This window comes from Lepus europaeus, chromosome 3 (assembly GCF_033115175.1).
Source record: "Lepus europaeus isolate LE1 chromosome 3, mLepTim1.pri, whole genome shotgun sequence".
Classification (NCBI taxonomy): Eukaryota; Metazoa; Chordata; class Mammalia; order Lagomorpha; family Leporidae; genus Lepus; species Lepus europaeus.
Genome location: NC_084829.1, coordinates 132,760,328 through 132,777,960, shown reverse-complemented (window position 1 = coordinate 132,777,960; position 17,633 = coordinate 132,760,328). Strand labels below are relative to the sequence as shown.

Here is a 17,633-nt window from a genome sequence, read left to right as displayed (position 1 = left end):
GAATCTAGAATTTCTTATGTAATTCCAATGTGTTTAAACACTTTTCTACCAAATTCAGACGCTGAGAGATAACACAGTGGAACACCTCACTTGCTAAAGCTGAATGTGGAAGGGCAACAGCAGACAAAGGACTTTCTCTTCACTGACAACATGTTACAAATCATATAATTTATATATTAAAATTAAAAACAAACAAGTCATGAATGCCTATTCAATATTATATCATGGATTGGAAAGCCATTTCTGCTATTTTTAATGATTTATTTGAAAGGCAGAGTGACAGAAAAGGGGGTCAGAGAAAGAAAGAGAGAAAGAGAGCTTTTCCATCTACTGTGCCATTCCCCAAATGTCCACACTGGATGGGACAGGACCAGGTTGAAGGCAGGTGCCCAGAACTCCATCTTGGTCTTCCACGTGGATGTCACACACCACTTCTTGGGGCATCTTTCCACTGCTTTCTTTTTTTTTTTTTTTTTTTTTTTTTTGACAGGCAGAGTTAGAGAGAGAGAGAGAGAGAGAGAGAGAGAGAGAGAGAGAGAAAGGTCTTCCTTCCGTTGGTTCACCTCCAAATGGCCACTACAGCTGGTGTGCAGCCCCGATCCAAAGCCAGGAGCCAGGTGTTTCCTCCTGTTCTCCCATGTGGGTGTAGGGCCCAAGGACTTGGGCCATCCTCCACTGCCTTCCCGGGCACAGCAGAGAGCTGGACTGGAAGAGGGGCAACCGGGATAGAATCCGGCGCCCCAACCAGGACTAGAACCTGAGGTGCCGGTGCCGCAGGTGGAGGATTAACCTACTGAGCCATGGTGCTGGCCTTCCACTGCTTTCTCACATGCATTATCAGGGGGTCACATCAGAAGTGGGGTAGCTAGAACTCAAATTGGCACTGTACTATGAGATGCCAGTTTCACCTGCTGTGCCACAATACTGGCCTCCTACTTCTACTCTTTAGAAATATAAATTCAACTGAGTAAATTAAAAATGAAAAACCAAAAAGATCAATACAAAATGAAGAATTAATATGATAAGTATTAAGTTGTTGATGTTAACCAGTATTTCCTAAATGGTTCCTTGGAATGATATTTGACCAAATATTCCAAAGAGGTCTTCACGGTTAAATAAAGTTTTAAGATGAATACTTAAAGTTGGACAAGTTATTGTTAAAACAGGATTTCTCTGAGTCTTTACTATGACAATGGGCAATGCTATTCTCTAAGAGCAGGTTATAGAATCACCCATTCTGAATTATCATTGGTGCAGAAATTTTTTTCCTAGTTCATTGTATATGATGATTATTTTATAAAATCTCATTGAGGAAATGTTGGCTTAGAAGACAAAACAATTATGGAATCAAATCCTAAGCAGAGAGATGAAAATAACACTGTCCCCAAATATGGAGATGATGCTCTGGAAGAGACAGGAAAAGGCAGCAGTGAAAATGTTTGGATGATAACCTTACGAAGGTTTGAAGGGGTAACTACTCCTGTGGCGGTTGTTTCATTGTTTTCTCTCCATATTCCCTGAACAATCCATGCACATTCTGATTATTTGCTTATCATATTTTCTCAGCATGAAAAATCCATTACAATTTTTCACTCCTACAAAAACTCCTTTTGCAACTTAAGGTCCAAACAAAGGATAAAGATTTCATCAAGCAGAAATTGTGTACCTTATCTGTTTACACAATCTTTTTATTTTAGAACAGTTTTAGATTTGCAGAAAAGTTGTAAAGATAATACAGAGTTCTATGTAACTCATAACCAATTTCTCCTATTATTAATATCTTAAATTAGTAATGGTATATTTATTACAATTAATTATCCAATATTAAAACATTATGGATTATTAATGAATCATTTAAAAATCCATCAGTTCTTCAGATTTCCTCATTTTCTCTACTGAATTTTTTCTTTCCCAACACCCCATTTAGGACACCATATTACCTTTGCTTATCATCTCTTCTCATGGTCTTCTGGACATGATGGTTTCTCATATTGCCCTTATTTATGATGACCTGGACATATTTTTCTTTAGTGTTATCAGTAGTTATTATCACTTATTTGAAAGGCAGACAGACAGAAACATATGAGAGAGAGAGAGAGAGAGAGAGAGATTACGACCGTTTATTCACTCCCCCAATATCTACAACAGCTATGGCTTGGCCAAGCCAAAGTCAAGAGCCTGGTATTCTATCCATGTCTCCCACATGAATGGCAGAGACCTGAATACTTGAGTCATTATTTGTTCCCTCCCAGGGTGCACATTAATAGTGGGCTGGATCAGAAGCAAAGTCTAGACTCAAACCCAGGCCTCCACTATGTGGTGCGGGTGTCCCAAGTGGCATCTCTGAACCAAAAGCTTTCACCAACCTTGGTATTTTTGAAGAGCACTAGTCAGACATGTTGTAGCATATTCCACAATGAGAATTTATCTGATGTTTTTCTCATGATTATACTGGGGTTATGGATTTGGGAAAGGATGACTATAGACGTAAAAACTCATTACCATCATATAACATTAAGGACATATGCCATCAAAATAACCTGTCATTATTGATGATAATCTCCTGGTTGACCTAATGTTTATTGTTTTAAACATTTTTCACATTAAGGAATATTGCTTCTTGGCAGAGTCACAACCTATTACAAGCAAAGATATGATGTTGTTTCCTGTGTGCACTTCATTCAGCACTAATTTCAACCCAGTTTAGGCATGAAGTTTGCAATTGGTAAATGAAAACAAATAGATAAATACCTGAATGCTTGTTATTGATGTATATTCTACATGACTCATAAACCTTGAACATTCTCTGTTGTAATTAAGTTTTATTATAGAAAAAGAAAACTAGAGACTGCACTTGAAAGATATTCTCCCTGGAGTTGGCACTGTGGCATAGTAGGCTAAGCCTCCACCTGCAGTGCCAGTATTGTGTATGGGTGCCAGTTCATGTCCCAGTAGCTCCTCTTCTGATTCAGCTCTCTGCTAATGGCTTGGGAAAGCAGTGGAAGACGGCCCAAGCGCTTGGGCCGATGCAAGAGCTCCTGGGTCCTGGCTTCAGATCGCCCCAGTTATGGCTATTTCAGCCATTTGGGGAGTGAACCAGAGGATAAAAGACCTTTCTCTGTTTCTCCCTCTTCCTCGTAAATAAATAAATAAATAAATAAATATTTTTTTAAAAAAGAAAAACAAAATTTCATGTAGGATCTCTGTCCTTAATGTGCTGTACATTGTTATTTAATGCTATAACTAGTACTCCAACAGTATTTTTCACTTTGTGTTGCTATGTGGGGGCAAACTGATGAAATCTTTACTCAATATATACTAAACTGATCTTCTGTATATAAAGAGAATTGAAAATGAATCTTGATGTGAATGGAAGGGGAGAGGGAGCAGGAAAGGGGAGGGTTGCGGGTGGGAGGGAAGTTATGGGGGGGGGGAGCCATTGTAATCCATAAGCTGTACTTTGGAAATTTATATTCATTAATAAAAGTTAAAAAAAAAAGAAAAAAGAAAACAAAAAAAAGAAAAACATTCTCCCTAAATGGAACAAGTAGCAATCAATGTGTGTGGACAGAATAGTATAGCATCGGGTGCTATCTGGACCAACTCTTAATGCAGTTTTCTGTAATAGCAAGAACAGCCACATCATCCACTTAACATCATTCTAGGAGGTAAAGTGGCTCCTGCTTCGACTTGGGAGATGAAATATTGACTAGGGGGACACTAACATGTTTGGCAAATCCAACAGTCTGGTCAAGATAAAATCTACTTTGGCAAATTGCTCCCACACACTCTGAGATCTCTCCCAAGACTGAATAGATTAAACTGTTCTCAAGAGGCTCCCTTTGTAAAAGAAGCAAAACAAAAGAAAGTAACAATCTGGGAGAAAATAAAAAGCTTTTATAAGGAAAGGAGAAAAGGAAATGAAAGAATAGTTATTTTTGGAGTACATAACAGAACAAAGAGAAGGATGAGAAAATGAAAAATGGGGGGTGTTTGCTGGAGTGGAGTGTGCTGAGCTTTGGCGCAGTGAATATAATTTATGTTGATTAGTCAGGCCGAATATTTGGGGAGAAGTGACAGCGAGGTGCATATCCTTTTTTTAAAATCTTATTTATTTATTTGAGAGGTGGAGTTATAGACAGTGAAAGGGAGAGACAGAGAAAAAGGTCTTCCATCCACTGGTTCATTCCCCAAATGGCCACAATGGTCAGACCTGAGCCAACCTGAAGCCAGGAGCCAGGAGCTTCTGGGTCTCCTACATGGGTACAGGGACCTGGGCCAACTTCCACTGCCTATCTGAGATGCCAGTGCTGCAGTGGAGGATTAAGCTACTGCACCAAAGCGGTGGCCCCAAGGTGCATATCTTAACAAGACTGGAAAGCAGTGATTTGTTCTACCTAATTTGAAGATGGTTATATTACTCTGATATCAGTTTTACTTGAGTTTTTAAAATGCATTTCATTTGGAAATTTTACACATATCTTCAACTTCCTCATTCCAATTGTTTACACTTGTTCAGAAAACAAATTCATGGTTGCCGAACTGTTCTTTAAAACCTGACCACTGACAATAACTTTTATAGCTTTCTTAAACCATGGGTAAAATAAAGCATAAATCAAAGGGTTCATGGCTGAGTTATAATAAGCACACCAAACACAAATCTCATAAATATAGGCTGGGGTTATGAAGCCCATGTAGGCATCAATTAATGAATCAATGCTATATGGTAACCATGAAATCATAAATGCTATCACCGTGATGCCCAGGATTTTAGCTGCTTTTCTCTCTCGTTTGGCCACTCTGGCTTTGTAACTTTCTGAAGATGATTGTGCTTTGCTACCAATGTTTTCAATCTTTTGAGCCTGCTGTCTAGCCACCAGAAAAATATTACCATAGAGAATTATCATCACTAAGGTAGGTACAAAGAAGGACAGAAAATCTATCAACACCCAGTTTTGATTTACAACTGTCTGACAACCTCCTATACAGTTAACGGCACTGGATAATTCCTCCAGTCCATCGTCATAGGCACCTGTGTAGAACACAGCCCCGCTGTACACCAGGGGCAGGATCCAGGAGATGCCAATGCAAATTCCGGACACAGACACGGTGAACTTGGTGGGATAGACCAAAGGGTCAGTGACAGCAATGTACCTGTCGATGGAGATGAAGCACAAGTGGAAAAGAGAAGAGTAGCAAAAAGCCACATCACAGCACGTGTGCAAAGTGCAGAAACTTCTCCCAAAATACCAGCAGCTCTCCACAGACCTGACCATGCTGAAGGGCATCACGGTCGCACCCACCAGGAAGTCGGCACCGGCCAGGGAGGCGATGAGGAAATTGGTGGGAGAGTGCAGCTGCCGGAAGTGGAGGATTGAGATCATCACCAGGAGGTTCCCAAAGATGGCCAGCACAACCCCAAAGCCAAACACTGCGTAGAGGAGCACCCGGGGAGCCGGCGAGTAGGGCATCTTCACGCAGGACCCGTTCACGTTGTCGTAGCAGAGCTGCCCAGCAGCTGGTGGGGACCAGTTGCTGCTCATGCTGCTACTGTTTATGTTTGAAGTTTTGTCCTTTTTGATTCTCAGTGTATGGTTCTAATTTTCAATACTCCTGGGGGGAAGGTTCCCATAAATCCACCAGGATACCCCAAGAAATTATCAGACTCTATCTGTAGCACAAATCGAAATGTTTTCTGTAACAAAATAAAATCCAGCAAATTTTATATTATACAATTGCACTTGGGATATATTTCAACTCACCAATGACTTATCTCCTTAATTTGATAAATTTTCCTTTTAGTCATCAATATCTTTTTAATCCTGTTAGTTTTATGTATATGCTGTCCATCCTGCATTACTACCACCCAAAGGATGTTGTGAGTCCAACTAAATAAATGTCATCAATGGGAAAAATAATCCCATCATGGAATCCCTATAGTGCAAAGTGTGAACTACTAAGATTATTTCAACAGTGATTATTAAGCAAACTATTCTACCAGACATGTCTCCACTCTAGATTGCATTCTATTGCCATCATTTATTTTAGGCCAAAAGTTTCTCTTTTCTTAGTAAATAAATTGATACATTTCTGTGTTCTCAATCGTGATTTACCTGCCTCAGTGGTTTTCTTTATTACAAAGATATGAGGGCACTTAAAAATTCATGGGAATTTTTTTTAACTTTCATTTAATGAATATAAATTTCCAAAGTACAGCTTATGGGTTACAATGGCTTCCCCCCTCCCATAACTTCCCTCCCACCTGCAACCCTCCCCTTTCCCGCACCCTTTCCCCTTCCATTCACATAAAGATTAATTTTCAATTCTCTTTATATACAGAAGATCAGTTTAGTATATATTAGGTAACGATTTCAACAGTTTGCCCCCATATAGCAACATAAAGTGAAAAAACTACCATTGGAGTACTAATTATAGCATTAAACAACAATGTACAGCACATTAAAGACAGAGATCCTACATAATAGTTTTTAAAAAAAATTAATTAATTTTCTATGCCATTTCCAATTTAACACCAGGTTGTTTTTTTTCATTTCCAATTCTCTTTTTATACAGAAGATGGATTCAGTATATAATTAGTGAAGACCTCATCAGTTTGTACCCACACAGAAACACAAAGTATAAAAATACTGTTTCAGTACTAGTTATAGCATCACTTCACATTAGACAACACATTAAGGACAGATCCCACATGGGGTGTAAGTACACAGTGACTCCTGTTGCTGACTTAACAATTTGACACTCCTGTTCATGGCGTCAGTAATCTCCCTAGGCTCTAGTCATGAGTTGCCAGGGCTATGGAAGCCTTTAGAGTTCGCTGACTTTGATCTTATTCCGATAGGGTCATAGTCAAAGTGGAAGTTCTCTCCTCCCTTCAGAGAAAGGTACCTCCTTCTTTGATGGCCCCGTTCTTTCCACTGGGATCTCACTCACAGAGATCTTTCATTTAGGTCTTTTTTTTTTTCCATGATATCTTGGCTTTCCATGCCTACTATACTCTCATGGGCTCTTCAGCCAGATCTGAATGCCTTGAGGGCTGATTCTGAGGCCAGAGTGTTGTTTAGGACATCTGCCATTCTATGAGTCTGCTGTGTATCCTGCTTCCCATGTTGGATCTTTCTCTCCCTTTTTGATTCTATCAGTTAGTCTTAGCAGACACTTATCTTGTTTGTGTGATCCCTTTGACTCTTAGACCTATCAGAGCCATCAATTGTGAGCTGAAATTGATCACTTGGACTAGTGCGATGGCATTGGTAGATGCCACCTTGATGGGATTGTGTTGGAATCCCCTGGCACATTGCTAACTCCACCATTTGTGGCAAGTCTGATTGAGCATGTTCCAAATTGTTCATCTCCTCCCTCTCTTTTTCCACTCTGAAATTTAACAGGGATCACTTTTCAGTTAAAATTTAAACACCTAAGAATAATTGTATGTGAATTACAGAGTTCAATCACTAGTACTAGAACAACAACAACAACAACAACAAATACTAAAAAGGATAAAGTATTACATTGTACATCTAAAGTCAGGAAAAGAGCTGATCAGTTCATTGTTTCTTATAGTGTCCATTTTACTTAACAGGTTTCCCCTTTGGTGCTCAGCTGTCACCGATCAGGGAAAACAAATGATATTTTTCTCTTTGGGACTGGCTTAATTCACTCAGCATGATGTTTTCCAGATTGCTCCATTAACAGACTGCAGAAGAAAAACCATATGATTCTCTCAATAGACGCAGAGAAAGCATTTGATAAAATACAACACCCTTTCATGATGAAAACTCTAAGCAAACTGGGTATGGAAGGAACATTCCTCAATACAATCAAAGCAATTTATGAAAAGCCCACGGCCAACATCCTATTGAATGGGGAAAAGTTGGAAGCATTTCCACTGAAATCTGGTACCAGACAGGGATGCCCACTCTCACCACTGCTATTCAATATAGTTCTGGAAGTTTTGGCCAGAGCTAATAGGCAAGAAAAAGAAATTAAAGGGATACAAATCGGGAAGGAAGAACTCAAACTATCCCTCTTTGCAGATGATATGATTCTTTATTTAGGGGACCCAAAGAACTCTACTAAGAGACTGCTGGAACTCATCGAAGAGTTTGGCAAAGTAGCAGGATATAAAATCAATGCACAAAAATCAACAGCCTTTGTATACACAGGCAATGCCACGGCTGAGGAAGAACTTCTAAAATCAATCCCATTCACAATAGCTACAAAAACAATCAAATACCTTGGAATAAACTTAACCAAAGACGTTAAAGATCTCTACGATGAAAACTACAAAACCTTACAGAAAGAAATAGAAGAGGATATCAAAAAATGGAGAAATCTTCCATGCTCATGGATTGGAAGAATCAACATCATCAAAATGTCTATTCTCCCAAAAGCAATTTATACATTCAATGCAATACCAATCAAAATACCAAAGACCTTCTTCTCAGATCTGGAAAAAATGATGCTGAAATTCATATGGAGACACAGAAGACCTCGAATAGCCAAAGCAATCCTGTACAATAAAAACAAAGCCGGAGGCATCACAATACCTGATTTCAGGACATACTACAGGGCAGTTGTTATCAAAACAGCATGGTACTGGTACAGAAACAGATGGATAGACCAATGGAACAGAATAGAAACACCAGAAATCAATCCAAACATCTACAGCCAACTTATATTTGACCAAAGATCCAAATCTAATCCCTGGGATAAGGACAGCCTATTCAATAAATGGTGCTGGGAAAATTAGATTTCCACGTGCAGAAGCTTGAAGCAAGACCCATACCTATCACCTTACACAAAAATTCACTCAACATGGATTAAAGACTTAAATCTACGACCTGAAACCATCAAATTATTAGAGAGCATTGGAGAAACCCTGCAAGATATAGGCACAGGCAAAGACTTCCTGGAAAATACTCCAGCAGCACAGGCAGTCAAAACCAAAATTAACATTTGGGATTGCATCAAATTGAGAAGTTTCTGTACTTCAAAAGAAACAGTCAGGAAAGTGAAGAGGCAACCAACAGAATGGGAAAAAATATTCGCAAACTATACTACAGATAAAGGATTGATAACCAGAATCTACAAAGAAATCAAGAAAATCCACAACAACAAAACAAACAACCCACTTAAGAGATGGGCCAAGGACCTCATAGACATTTTTCAAAAGAGGAAATCCAAATGGCCAACAGACACATGAAAAAATGTTCAAGATCACTAGCAATCAGAGAAATGCAAATCAAAACCACAATGAGGTTTCACCTCACCCCTGTCAAAATGGCTCACATTCAGAAATCTACCAACAACAGATGCTGGAGAGGATGTGGGGAAAAAGGGACACTAACCCACTGTTGGTGGGAATGCAAACTGGTTAAGCCACTATGGAAGTCTGTCTGGAGATTCCTCAGAAACATGAATATAACCCTACCATACAACCCAGCCATCCCACTCCTTGGAATTTACCCAAAGGAAATTAATTTGGCAAATAAAAAAGCCATCTGCACATTAATGTTTAATGCAGCTCAATTCACAATAGCTAAGACCTGGAACCAACCCAAATGCCCATCAACAGTAGACTGGATAAAGAAATTATGGGACATGTACTCCATAGAATACTATACAGCAGTAAGAAACAACGAAACCCAGTCATTTGCAACAAATTCATGGGAATTTTTTAAAAAATATGTTTGGGCAGGTGTTTTGCACAGTGTTTAAAAGGCCACATGGAATACCTGCATCTCATATCAGAGTGCCTGGGTTCAAGTCCTGACTCTGCTCCTGTTTCCACCTTTCTGATATTAAACACTCTGGGAAGTAACAGGTGATGGTTCAAGTATTTGGGTCCCTGCCACCTACGTGGGAGACCCAGATTGAGGTCCTGCTTCAATATGTTCCAGCGAGGGCTGCTGAGGGCATTTGGTTAGTAAGCGAGTAGATGAGTGATTTCTTCTTTTTTTAAAGGGTTTATTTATTTATTTATTTGAAAGAGTTACACAGAGAGAGGAGAGGCAGAGAGAGAGGTCTACCATCCAGTGGTTCACTCCCCAATTGGCCAGAATGGCCAGAGTTGTGCTGATCTGAAGCCAGGAGCCAGGAGCTTCTTCCGGGTCTCCCACACAATGGCAGGTGCCCAAGGACTTGGGCCATCTTCCACTGCTTTCCCAGGCCATAGCAGAGAGCTGGATAGAAAGTGAAACAGCCGGGTCTCGAACCGGCACCCATATGGGATGCCGGCGCTTCAGGCCAGGGCGTTAACCTGCTGCACCACTGTGCCGGCCCCATCACTCTCTTTCTTTTTTATGTATATGCATGTGTGTGTGCATACAAATAAATAAATACATAAAGTTAATTAGTTGAAACAAAGATAAATTTATTTTGGTGTCAAAAACTTCTTGTTAAGATTTATTCTGTTTATTTGAAAGGCAGAGTTACACAGAGAGAGAGAGAGCTAGAGGCAAAGAGAGATCTTCCATTCTCTGGTACACTCCCCTAATGGCCTCAATGGTTGGGGCTAAGCCAAATCAAAACCAGTGGCCAAGAGCTTCATCCACATCTCCCACATAGGTGCAGGGGCCCAAGCACTTGGATCATCTTCTGATGCTTGATGCTTTCCTAGGCACAATAACAGGGGACTGGATCAAAAGTGGAGCAGCTGGGATGCTGCAGGTGAGGGCTTAACCTGCTGTGCCACAGTGGGGCCTCCCACCAAAAACTTTTAAAATTCACACAGTTTTTTTCATAATACACATGTTCATGAACTTTTTGTAGACCTTTCATATGTATGGATTTAAAAATGTCATATGTCTGGATTTAAAAATTTTTCACCAAAATAAATTTCTTTTACTTCCATTTTTTTCATGATCTTTAAAAATGTATTTCTTTGTTTATCTGAGAATCTGAGCAAACACAGAGAGAGCTCCTGTTGATTGCTTTGCCTTTTTTTAAAGATTTATTTTATTTATTTGAAAGACTGAGTTAGAGAGAGAGGTAGAACCAAAGAGAGAGAGAGAGAGAGAGAGAGAGAGAGAGATCTTCCAACCTCTGGTTCACTCCCCCAAATGACTGCAGCGGCCAGAACTGAGCCGATCTGAAGCCAGGAACCAAGAGCCTCTTTGGGTCTCCCACATAGGTGTAGGGGTCCACGCACTTGGGCCACTTGTTACTGCCTTCCCAGGCCACAGAAGAGAGCTAGATTGAAAGTGGAACAGCTGAATCAGTGCCCATATAGGATGCTGGTGCTGCAAGCCAGGGCTTTAACCAACTGTGCCACAGCACTGGCCCCTGGTTTACTCTTAAAATGCCTGCAACAAGCAGGACTGGCCCAGGCTGAAGCCAAGATCTAGGAACTCAGTACAGGTCTCCCACATCAGTGGTAGGAACCCAACTACTGAGCCATTACCTGCTGCTTCCCAAGGTGTGCATTAGTAGGAACCTGGAATCAAGAGTGGATCTGGGACTTGACTCAGGCATTCCCATATGGGATGAGGGTGTCCTCAGTAACATCTTAATTTCTGTTCCAAATGCAGCTGTTTCCATTAACATTTTGTCATCTGGTCCAATAGGTTACAAACTCTGAGAGTCAACTCCACTCTTTCTGTCTTATAATAGATCGTTTTTGCATCAGCACTGGCTACCAAATAGCAGAAAATATTAACATAGTGGTGGCAACTTGATATTGATGAAAATGTTACAAAAAGCATTAAAGAATATTCATCTGCTCATTATTTCTAAGTAGCTGGTGGAAAGACATTATTCCTCCTCTCAAGACATTGTCACTGGAACACACACACTTCGACTCTCCATCCATGTGGCAAATGGACAGTGAGTCCTCTGGCTACACATTTGTTTGTGTGTGGCTCCTCATGATTGCCTTTTCTATGTCCAATGTCTAAGAAAGGTCAGAAAATGAAGTGACAGCAGAAAGCTGGAATATGGGAACAGATTCCCTGGTGACTTGCCCACACTTGGCGGTGCTAGAACAACGCGGAACAAGAGAACGTTATTTAGTTTTCGAAGGAAAGAGCAGAATACTCTTCCTAGTGCAAAATTGGCTTTGCAATATCTGTGAACTTACCCTTCAAGTTATAAAGAATGATGAGCATTATTATTAATCCACCTGGTTATCCAATTCCTTGTCAATGAAAGTAATGCTCTTAACCAAATATTCTTTCAGATCTCTTCTAACTTTTCTCAGTGTCCGATTTTGTGAAATGATGTCAACTACTTGAGTAGACAAAATCCTGAGCCAAGTTTTTTCAACTTAAGCGCTACTGACATTTGAGTTCTGGTTACTCTCTGATATGGGAAGGCATCTGTTCATTGTATGGTATCTGGGTGCATTCCTGCTGTTAGATGCCAATAAAATCAGTTATGACAACCAAACACATCTCCAGACATGGCCAGATGTCCTCTGGGGACAAACCTCAATCCTCCTTTACCTGCTTTGAGTTCTTCTAGGTAACAAAAATTATTATGTGATAATTTTTATCCATTTTGAGTAGAGAAACAACTTTACATCACCCTCCTTCATTTTGAGGTTTAGTCATTGATTATTTCACTTATTTAAAACATACTTATTGAATGACAGTAACTGGGTATAAAGTTATGAACAAAACAGCTATGATCTCTATCCTTATGGAGCTTATAATTTTTTTTTTGACAGGCAGAGTGGATAGTGAGAGAGAGAGAGACAGAGAGAAAGGTCTTCCTTTTTGCCGTTGGTTCACCCTCCAGTGGCCGCTGCGGCCAGCGCATCACGTTGATCCTAAGCCAGGAGCCAGGTGCTTCTCCTGGTCTCCCATACGGGTGCAGGGCCCAAGGACTTGGGCCATCCTCCACTGCCTTCCTGGACCATAGTAGAGAGCTGGCCTGGAAGAGGGGCAACCGGGATAGAATCCGGCGCCCCAACCGGGACTAGAACCCGGTGTGCCGGCGCCGCAAGGCAGAGGATTAGCCTGTTGAGCCACAGCGCCGACCGAGCTTGTAATCTTAAGAGAGAAATGATTCTTTTTTAAACAAAATTTTTGCAGGGCCAGCATTGTAGTGCAGCAGGTTAAACCACTGCATGAGACACCAGCATCCCATGTCAGAATGTGGGTTCGAATCCCATCTGCTATGTTTCTGATCCAGCTCCTTGCTAATGCACCAAGGAAGGTAGTGGATGATTGTCCAAGTGCTTCTGGTTTCAGGTTGGCCTAGCCCTGGCTGTTGCAGACATTTGGAGAGTGAACCAGCAGAAGATCCATCCTTCTCTCTCTCTCCCTCTCTGTATGTGTGTATGTATATGTGTGTGTGTGTATACATATGTGTACATATGCCTTAAGTCATCACCACCCTCTCCCAGTGTCCACAGTAGAACAAAATTGCAAAGTGGAGTTGAATCCAGGTGCTCTGATGTGGTGTGTATGTGTTCTAACTGATTTCTTAATCACTAGGCCAAATGCCCACCTCCAGGAAACAATTTTTAAACAATCAAATAGAGAGATTGATAACATTCACACTAGTGCTAATAAGTACTCCAAAGGTGAGAGACAAAGCTTGTGAGAATACAATTTCAGGCAGATTCCGACAAAAAAGTCCCTAATAGTAGAGTTAGATGAACATGTTGTATCAATATTTGTGGCATTTTGATTATTCTACCTTTTAAGCTATACCATCTACATTTATTAGGGGATCTAGGTTAATTTATACTTTCATATTTGTGCTTTGTCATAAATAAAGTCCAAGGTTAGATGGAATGTTAATTAAAAGTGCTTTCCAATGCTTTTAAAACCTTTGCACATAAGTGACTGTTCTGCTCTTCTTCGTATGGCCATCTCCAGTAAATGGATTTGTGTCAGTTATGATCAAAATTTGGCATAAGTTGTGTTTCCAGGGGTTTATGACTTTCATTTGCAGGACAGAGTTTGGAGACAAAGTTTTGGTTATCTTGCATCAGCCAAAGTTTTCAGTCTCATGTCTACACTTCACGCTAATTTGTAAGTTGTGGACTCTTAAAGGTCATTCCTAAATTAAATCCACTAAGTAAATCACCTCCCCAGTGACTGAGAGTGTGAAACATTTCTTGTTATGGCCAAGGAAAAAACAGATGTGATAATGATGCCCCATGACCATTGCAGTACCCATGCTCAGAAGTTTGTTAATGAGAGGAAAGGGACAGAACTGTTTTGTATCCTTGTCTCTTTGGATTAGAAGGTAGAGCAACCAAGCACACAGCAGAGTCAAAGTGTTAAACTGTAAATCAAGAGCTGTGGGCATTGATTATTTGCAATCAATTTATCTAGGTAATGGTCTGAGCAATTCTTAAAGTTAGTTTACAATGGAGTGGGTGTTCAACTTGTCTCTTTATATAACCCATTTGTGTTTGACAAGATTATCTTAATCATACACATTAACTGCTTATAGAATATTTGAGTAGAGTGAGAAACAATAAGAAATTATTTTTGATGCAATGACAGCTTTCAAGTGTGGTCTAGCACATCTTCCTTCTTTCATCCCTTAGTTGCATCTAAACAGGACTCATACTTGCCTACTCAAAGTGTTAAAAATTTCAGTTTTAGGAAACTCCACTTTAAAAGTTTTCTCCATAAATACTGGAGTGCTCCTGAGCTCCCTGCCTGGAGTAAAGAGCTATAACCTCAAAATGTTTCCTTTTTAAGGAAGGATAATATTTATTTTAATTCCACATCCACTATCCATTTCTGCTTCTATTTCATAAAGAGAAAGAGAGAGTAGAAAGAAGGGAACAAAATAATGATTTCTTTGTAAGTTCTACTTGGTGATCATGACTTATGTATATTGAGCCTCAGAATTACGGCTGTCTCATGCAATGCAAGCCTGAATTCTGCAGCTATCTCTCCAGGAGACAGCCCCATTCCCCCAGTTTACCAGAGGCTCATGCTTTCTCTGATTTGGACACTTTCTCCTCAACTTCTGTGTCACAGACAGTTCATGCATCCTTGAATGGGGGCACCTTCAGGAAAAGCCAAGCCCGACTACCTTCCACATGTTCTCCAAGCCACATGAACCTCATGTACCTTTACCATTTGAATAAGTGACATGTTGTCTTCATGTGCCACCAGCCAGTTTCTCCTCCCACCAATCTCTCCTATTCTACATTTTCTCTGCTCAAAATGGATAGAGGGCAAGGTCAGCAAAACTATTAAATAAGGAAACATGAACAAGGGTCAAGGTAGTGGCATAGTGGGTGTGCTAGTCCGTGTCCTCGCTGTTCCACTTCTGACCCAGCTCCCTGCTAGTGGACTGGGAAAAGCAGCAGAAGGTGACCCAAGTATTTAGGTTACTGCCACCCATGTGGAGACCTGAATGAATCTCTTGGCTCCTGGCTTCAGCCTGGTCCAGTACTGCCATTGTGGCCATTTGGGGAGTGAACTAGTGATAGAAGACTTTCTCTCTCTCACTCCCTCTCTTCTCTCTGTAACTCTGACTTGCAAATAAATCAAATACATCTTTAGAAAAAATTTGAAATCCATACATAGAAGGGTTTTCAAAATGTTCATAGAAAGCACATATTACAAAAACAGCTATGCCAGGATTCCAAATTTTTGGTACCTACAATGAACTGATCTTTTAATTTCCAAATTTTCACTAACTTTTTGGAGCATCCTCATACATTTGTGTAGTTGTCACATTGAAAGCATTGCCCTTCAATCTACAACACAATTAACATGATAAAACATGACACAAACTTTTGTCCCATGACCAACATTCTCCTTATTCTATATCTTCACTACCGTGTAGACTGAGTGGAACTAAATAAGAAAAGGAGGGCAGAAGGAAGAGTGAACACTCATACTATGTCCCTCTCTACTTTAGGGCTCTAAGTCCTGGGCCTGGGTTACATTGTGGTACAAAAGCAGAGGCTGATTTTTAATCTAAACTAGGATGAACTTTTGAATGGGAATTTAAATCCAGAAATGGCTATGACATCTGCCCAGATTGTTACAGAAATGGAGAAGGGAGTGTCAGTGGAGCAAGTTTATATGCAACAGTAGATGAACTGGTAGAACTGGTAAATAAGCAAGTTTGTGATGCACCACATTCAGCGTATTCCATAACTAATGATATTCTCATGCTCAATGACTGATACTTCCTAATTTGGCAGAGGGAATAAGGACTAGAGTCCCCTTCCTTATGCTTTTCCTGAATATCGGGAAAAATATGCAGCCACTGTACTATCCACATTCAGGTATCAGTCATTCCTTAGAATAATAATTAATAATCAATTATATAATAGCATAGTAGTTCTGAATTAACTTTTTAAAGATTGGTTTATTTATTTGTAATGTAGGGTTACAGAGAGGCAAAGACAGAGAGACAGAGAAAAAGATCTTCCATCTGCTGGTTCACTCCCCAAATGGTCACAACAGCTGGAGCTGTGCCAGTCCGAAGCCAGGAGCTTCTTCCAGGGTTCCTACATGATTCAGGGGCCCAGGGACTTGGGCCATCTTCTACTGCTTTCCCAGGCCATAGCAGAGAGCTGGATGGGAAGTGGAGCAGCTGGATCTCAAAGTGGTGCCCAAATGGGTTGTCACCACTGCAGGCAGTGACTTTACCACAATACCACAGTGCCAGCCCCCTGAATTAATTTTAAATTTTCTCTTTCTATGCGTAAGTGATCAGAAATAAATTTGCTGTTGATTAAGTCTTTTTCAAAGTGTGACCAAGTGATTTTTAATTCAGTATTCAGATTTCAAATTCAAACACTAAATGACTGTATGGCAAGACAGATGCAATGGTGAGTCACAAAGGATGATATTCTAAGAGGCAGAATAAGTACCTGGGATGCTTTCCTTTACTGTGCATTGGTCTTTCAGTTTGGGGATGTCAAAGAGGTTTGGAGATATGCAGGGAGGAGGCAGGGGAAAGTATCAGGGCCTGCAGGAGCACTAAGGGCCATAGATATTTACCATACTCTAAATATCAATTTAAGGACATCAACATTATAACCATTGAAATGGTTGAATTGGCATATACCATGTGAAGACCTGCCCTGTGAAGATAACTGAGCACACAGTTTTATTTTCCTTACTCCTGAAATCCCACTGAAATGCCCCCAAAAGTATATCTGAAAGATTGTAAGGATGGGATCAAATGGATTAAAATGCCAGGTTAGGGCCAGCACCGCAGCTCACTAGGCTAATCTTCCGCCTGCAGTGCCAGCACCGCAGGGTTCTAGTCCCGGTTGGGGCGCCGGATTCTGTCCCAGTTGCTCCTCTTCCAGTCCAGCTCTCTGCTGTGGCCCAGGAGTGCAGAGGATGGCCCAGGTCCTTGGGCCCTGCACTGGCATGGGAGACCAGGTAGAAGCACCTGGCTCCTGGCTTTGGATTGGCACAGCACGCCAGCGGCAACACACTGGCTGCAGTGGCCACTTGGGGGGTGAACTAACAGAAAAAGGAAAACCTTTCTCTCTGACTCTCTCTCACTGTCTAACTCTGCTTGTCAAAAAAAAAAAAAAATAATGCCAGGGTAGACTGGGCAGGCATTTGGCACAGGAGGTGAGATGTTATTTGGGACATCCACATTACATATTAGAGACCCTGGGTTCGAGTCTTAACTAGCTTCTGATTCCAGTTGCCTGCTAATGCAGA

At 40.7% G+C, this 17,633-nt stretch overlaps 1 protein-coding gene across 1 annotated transcript; it reads right to left on the bottom strand.

Annotated features, from left to right (window-relative positions):
- Positions 1 to 4,505: 4,505 nt before the first annotated feature.
- Positions 4,506 to 5,543, bottom strand: LOC133757111 (trace amine-associated receptor 6). Its single transcript, XM_062187721.1, has one exon. The coding sequence runs from the start codon at positions 5,541 to 5,543 to the stop codon at positions 4,506 to 4,508; it is 1,038 nt and encodes a 345-aa protein (XP_062043705.1).
- Positions 5,544 to 17,633: the final 12,090 nt, after the last annotated feature.

Bases quoted from the DNA above. Each gene is read 5' to 3' on its own strand.
- LOC133757111 (XM_062187721.1), bottom strand. From the start codon at position 5,543: ATGAGCAGCAACTGGTCCCCACCAGCTGCTGGGCAGCTCTGCTACGAC.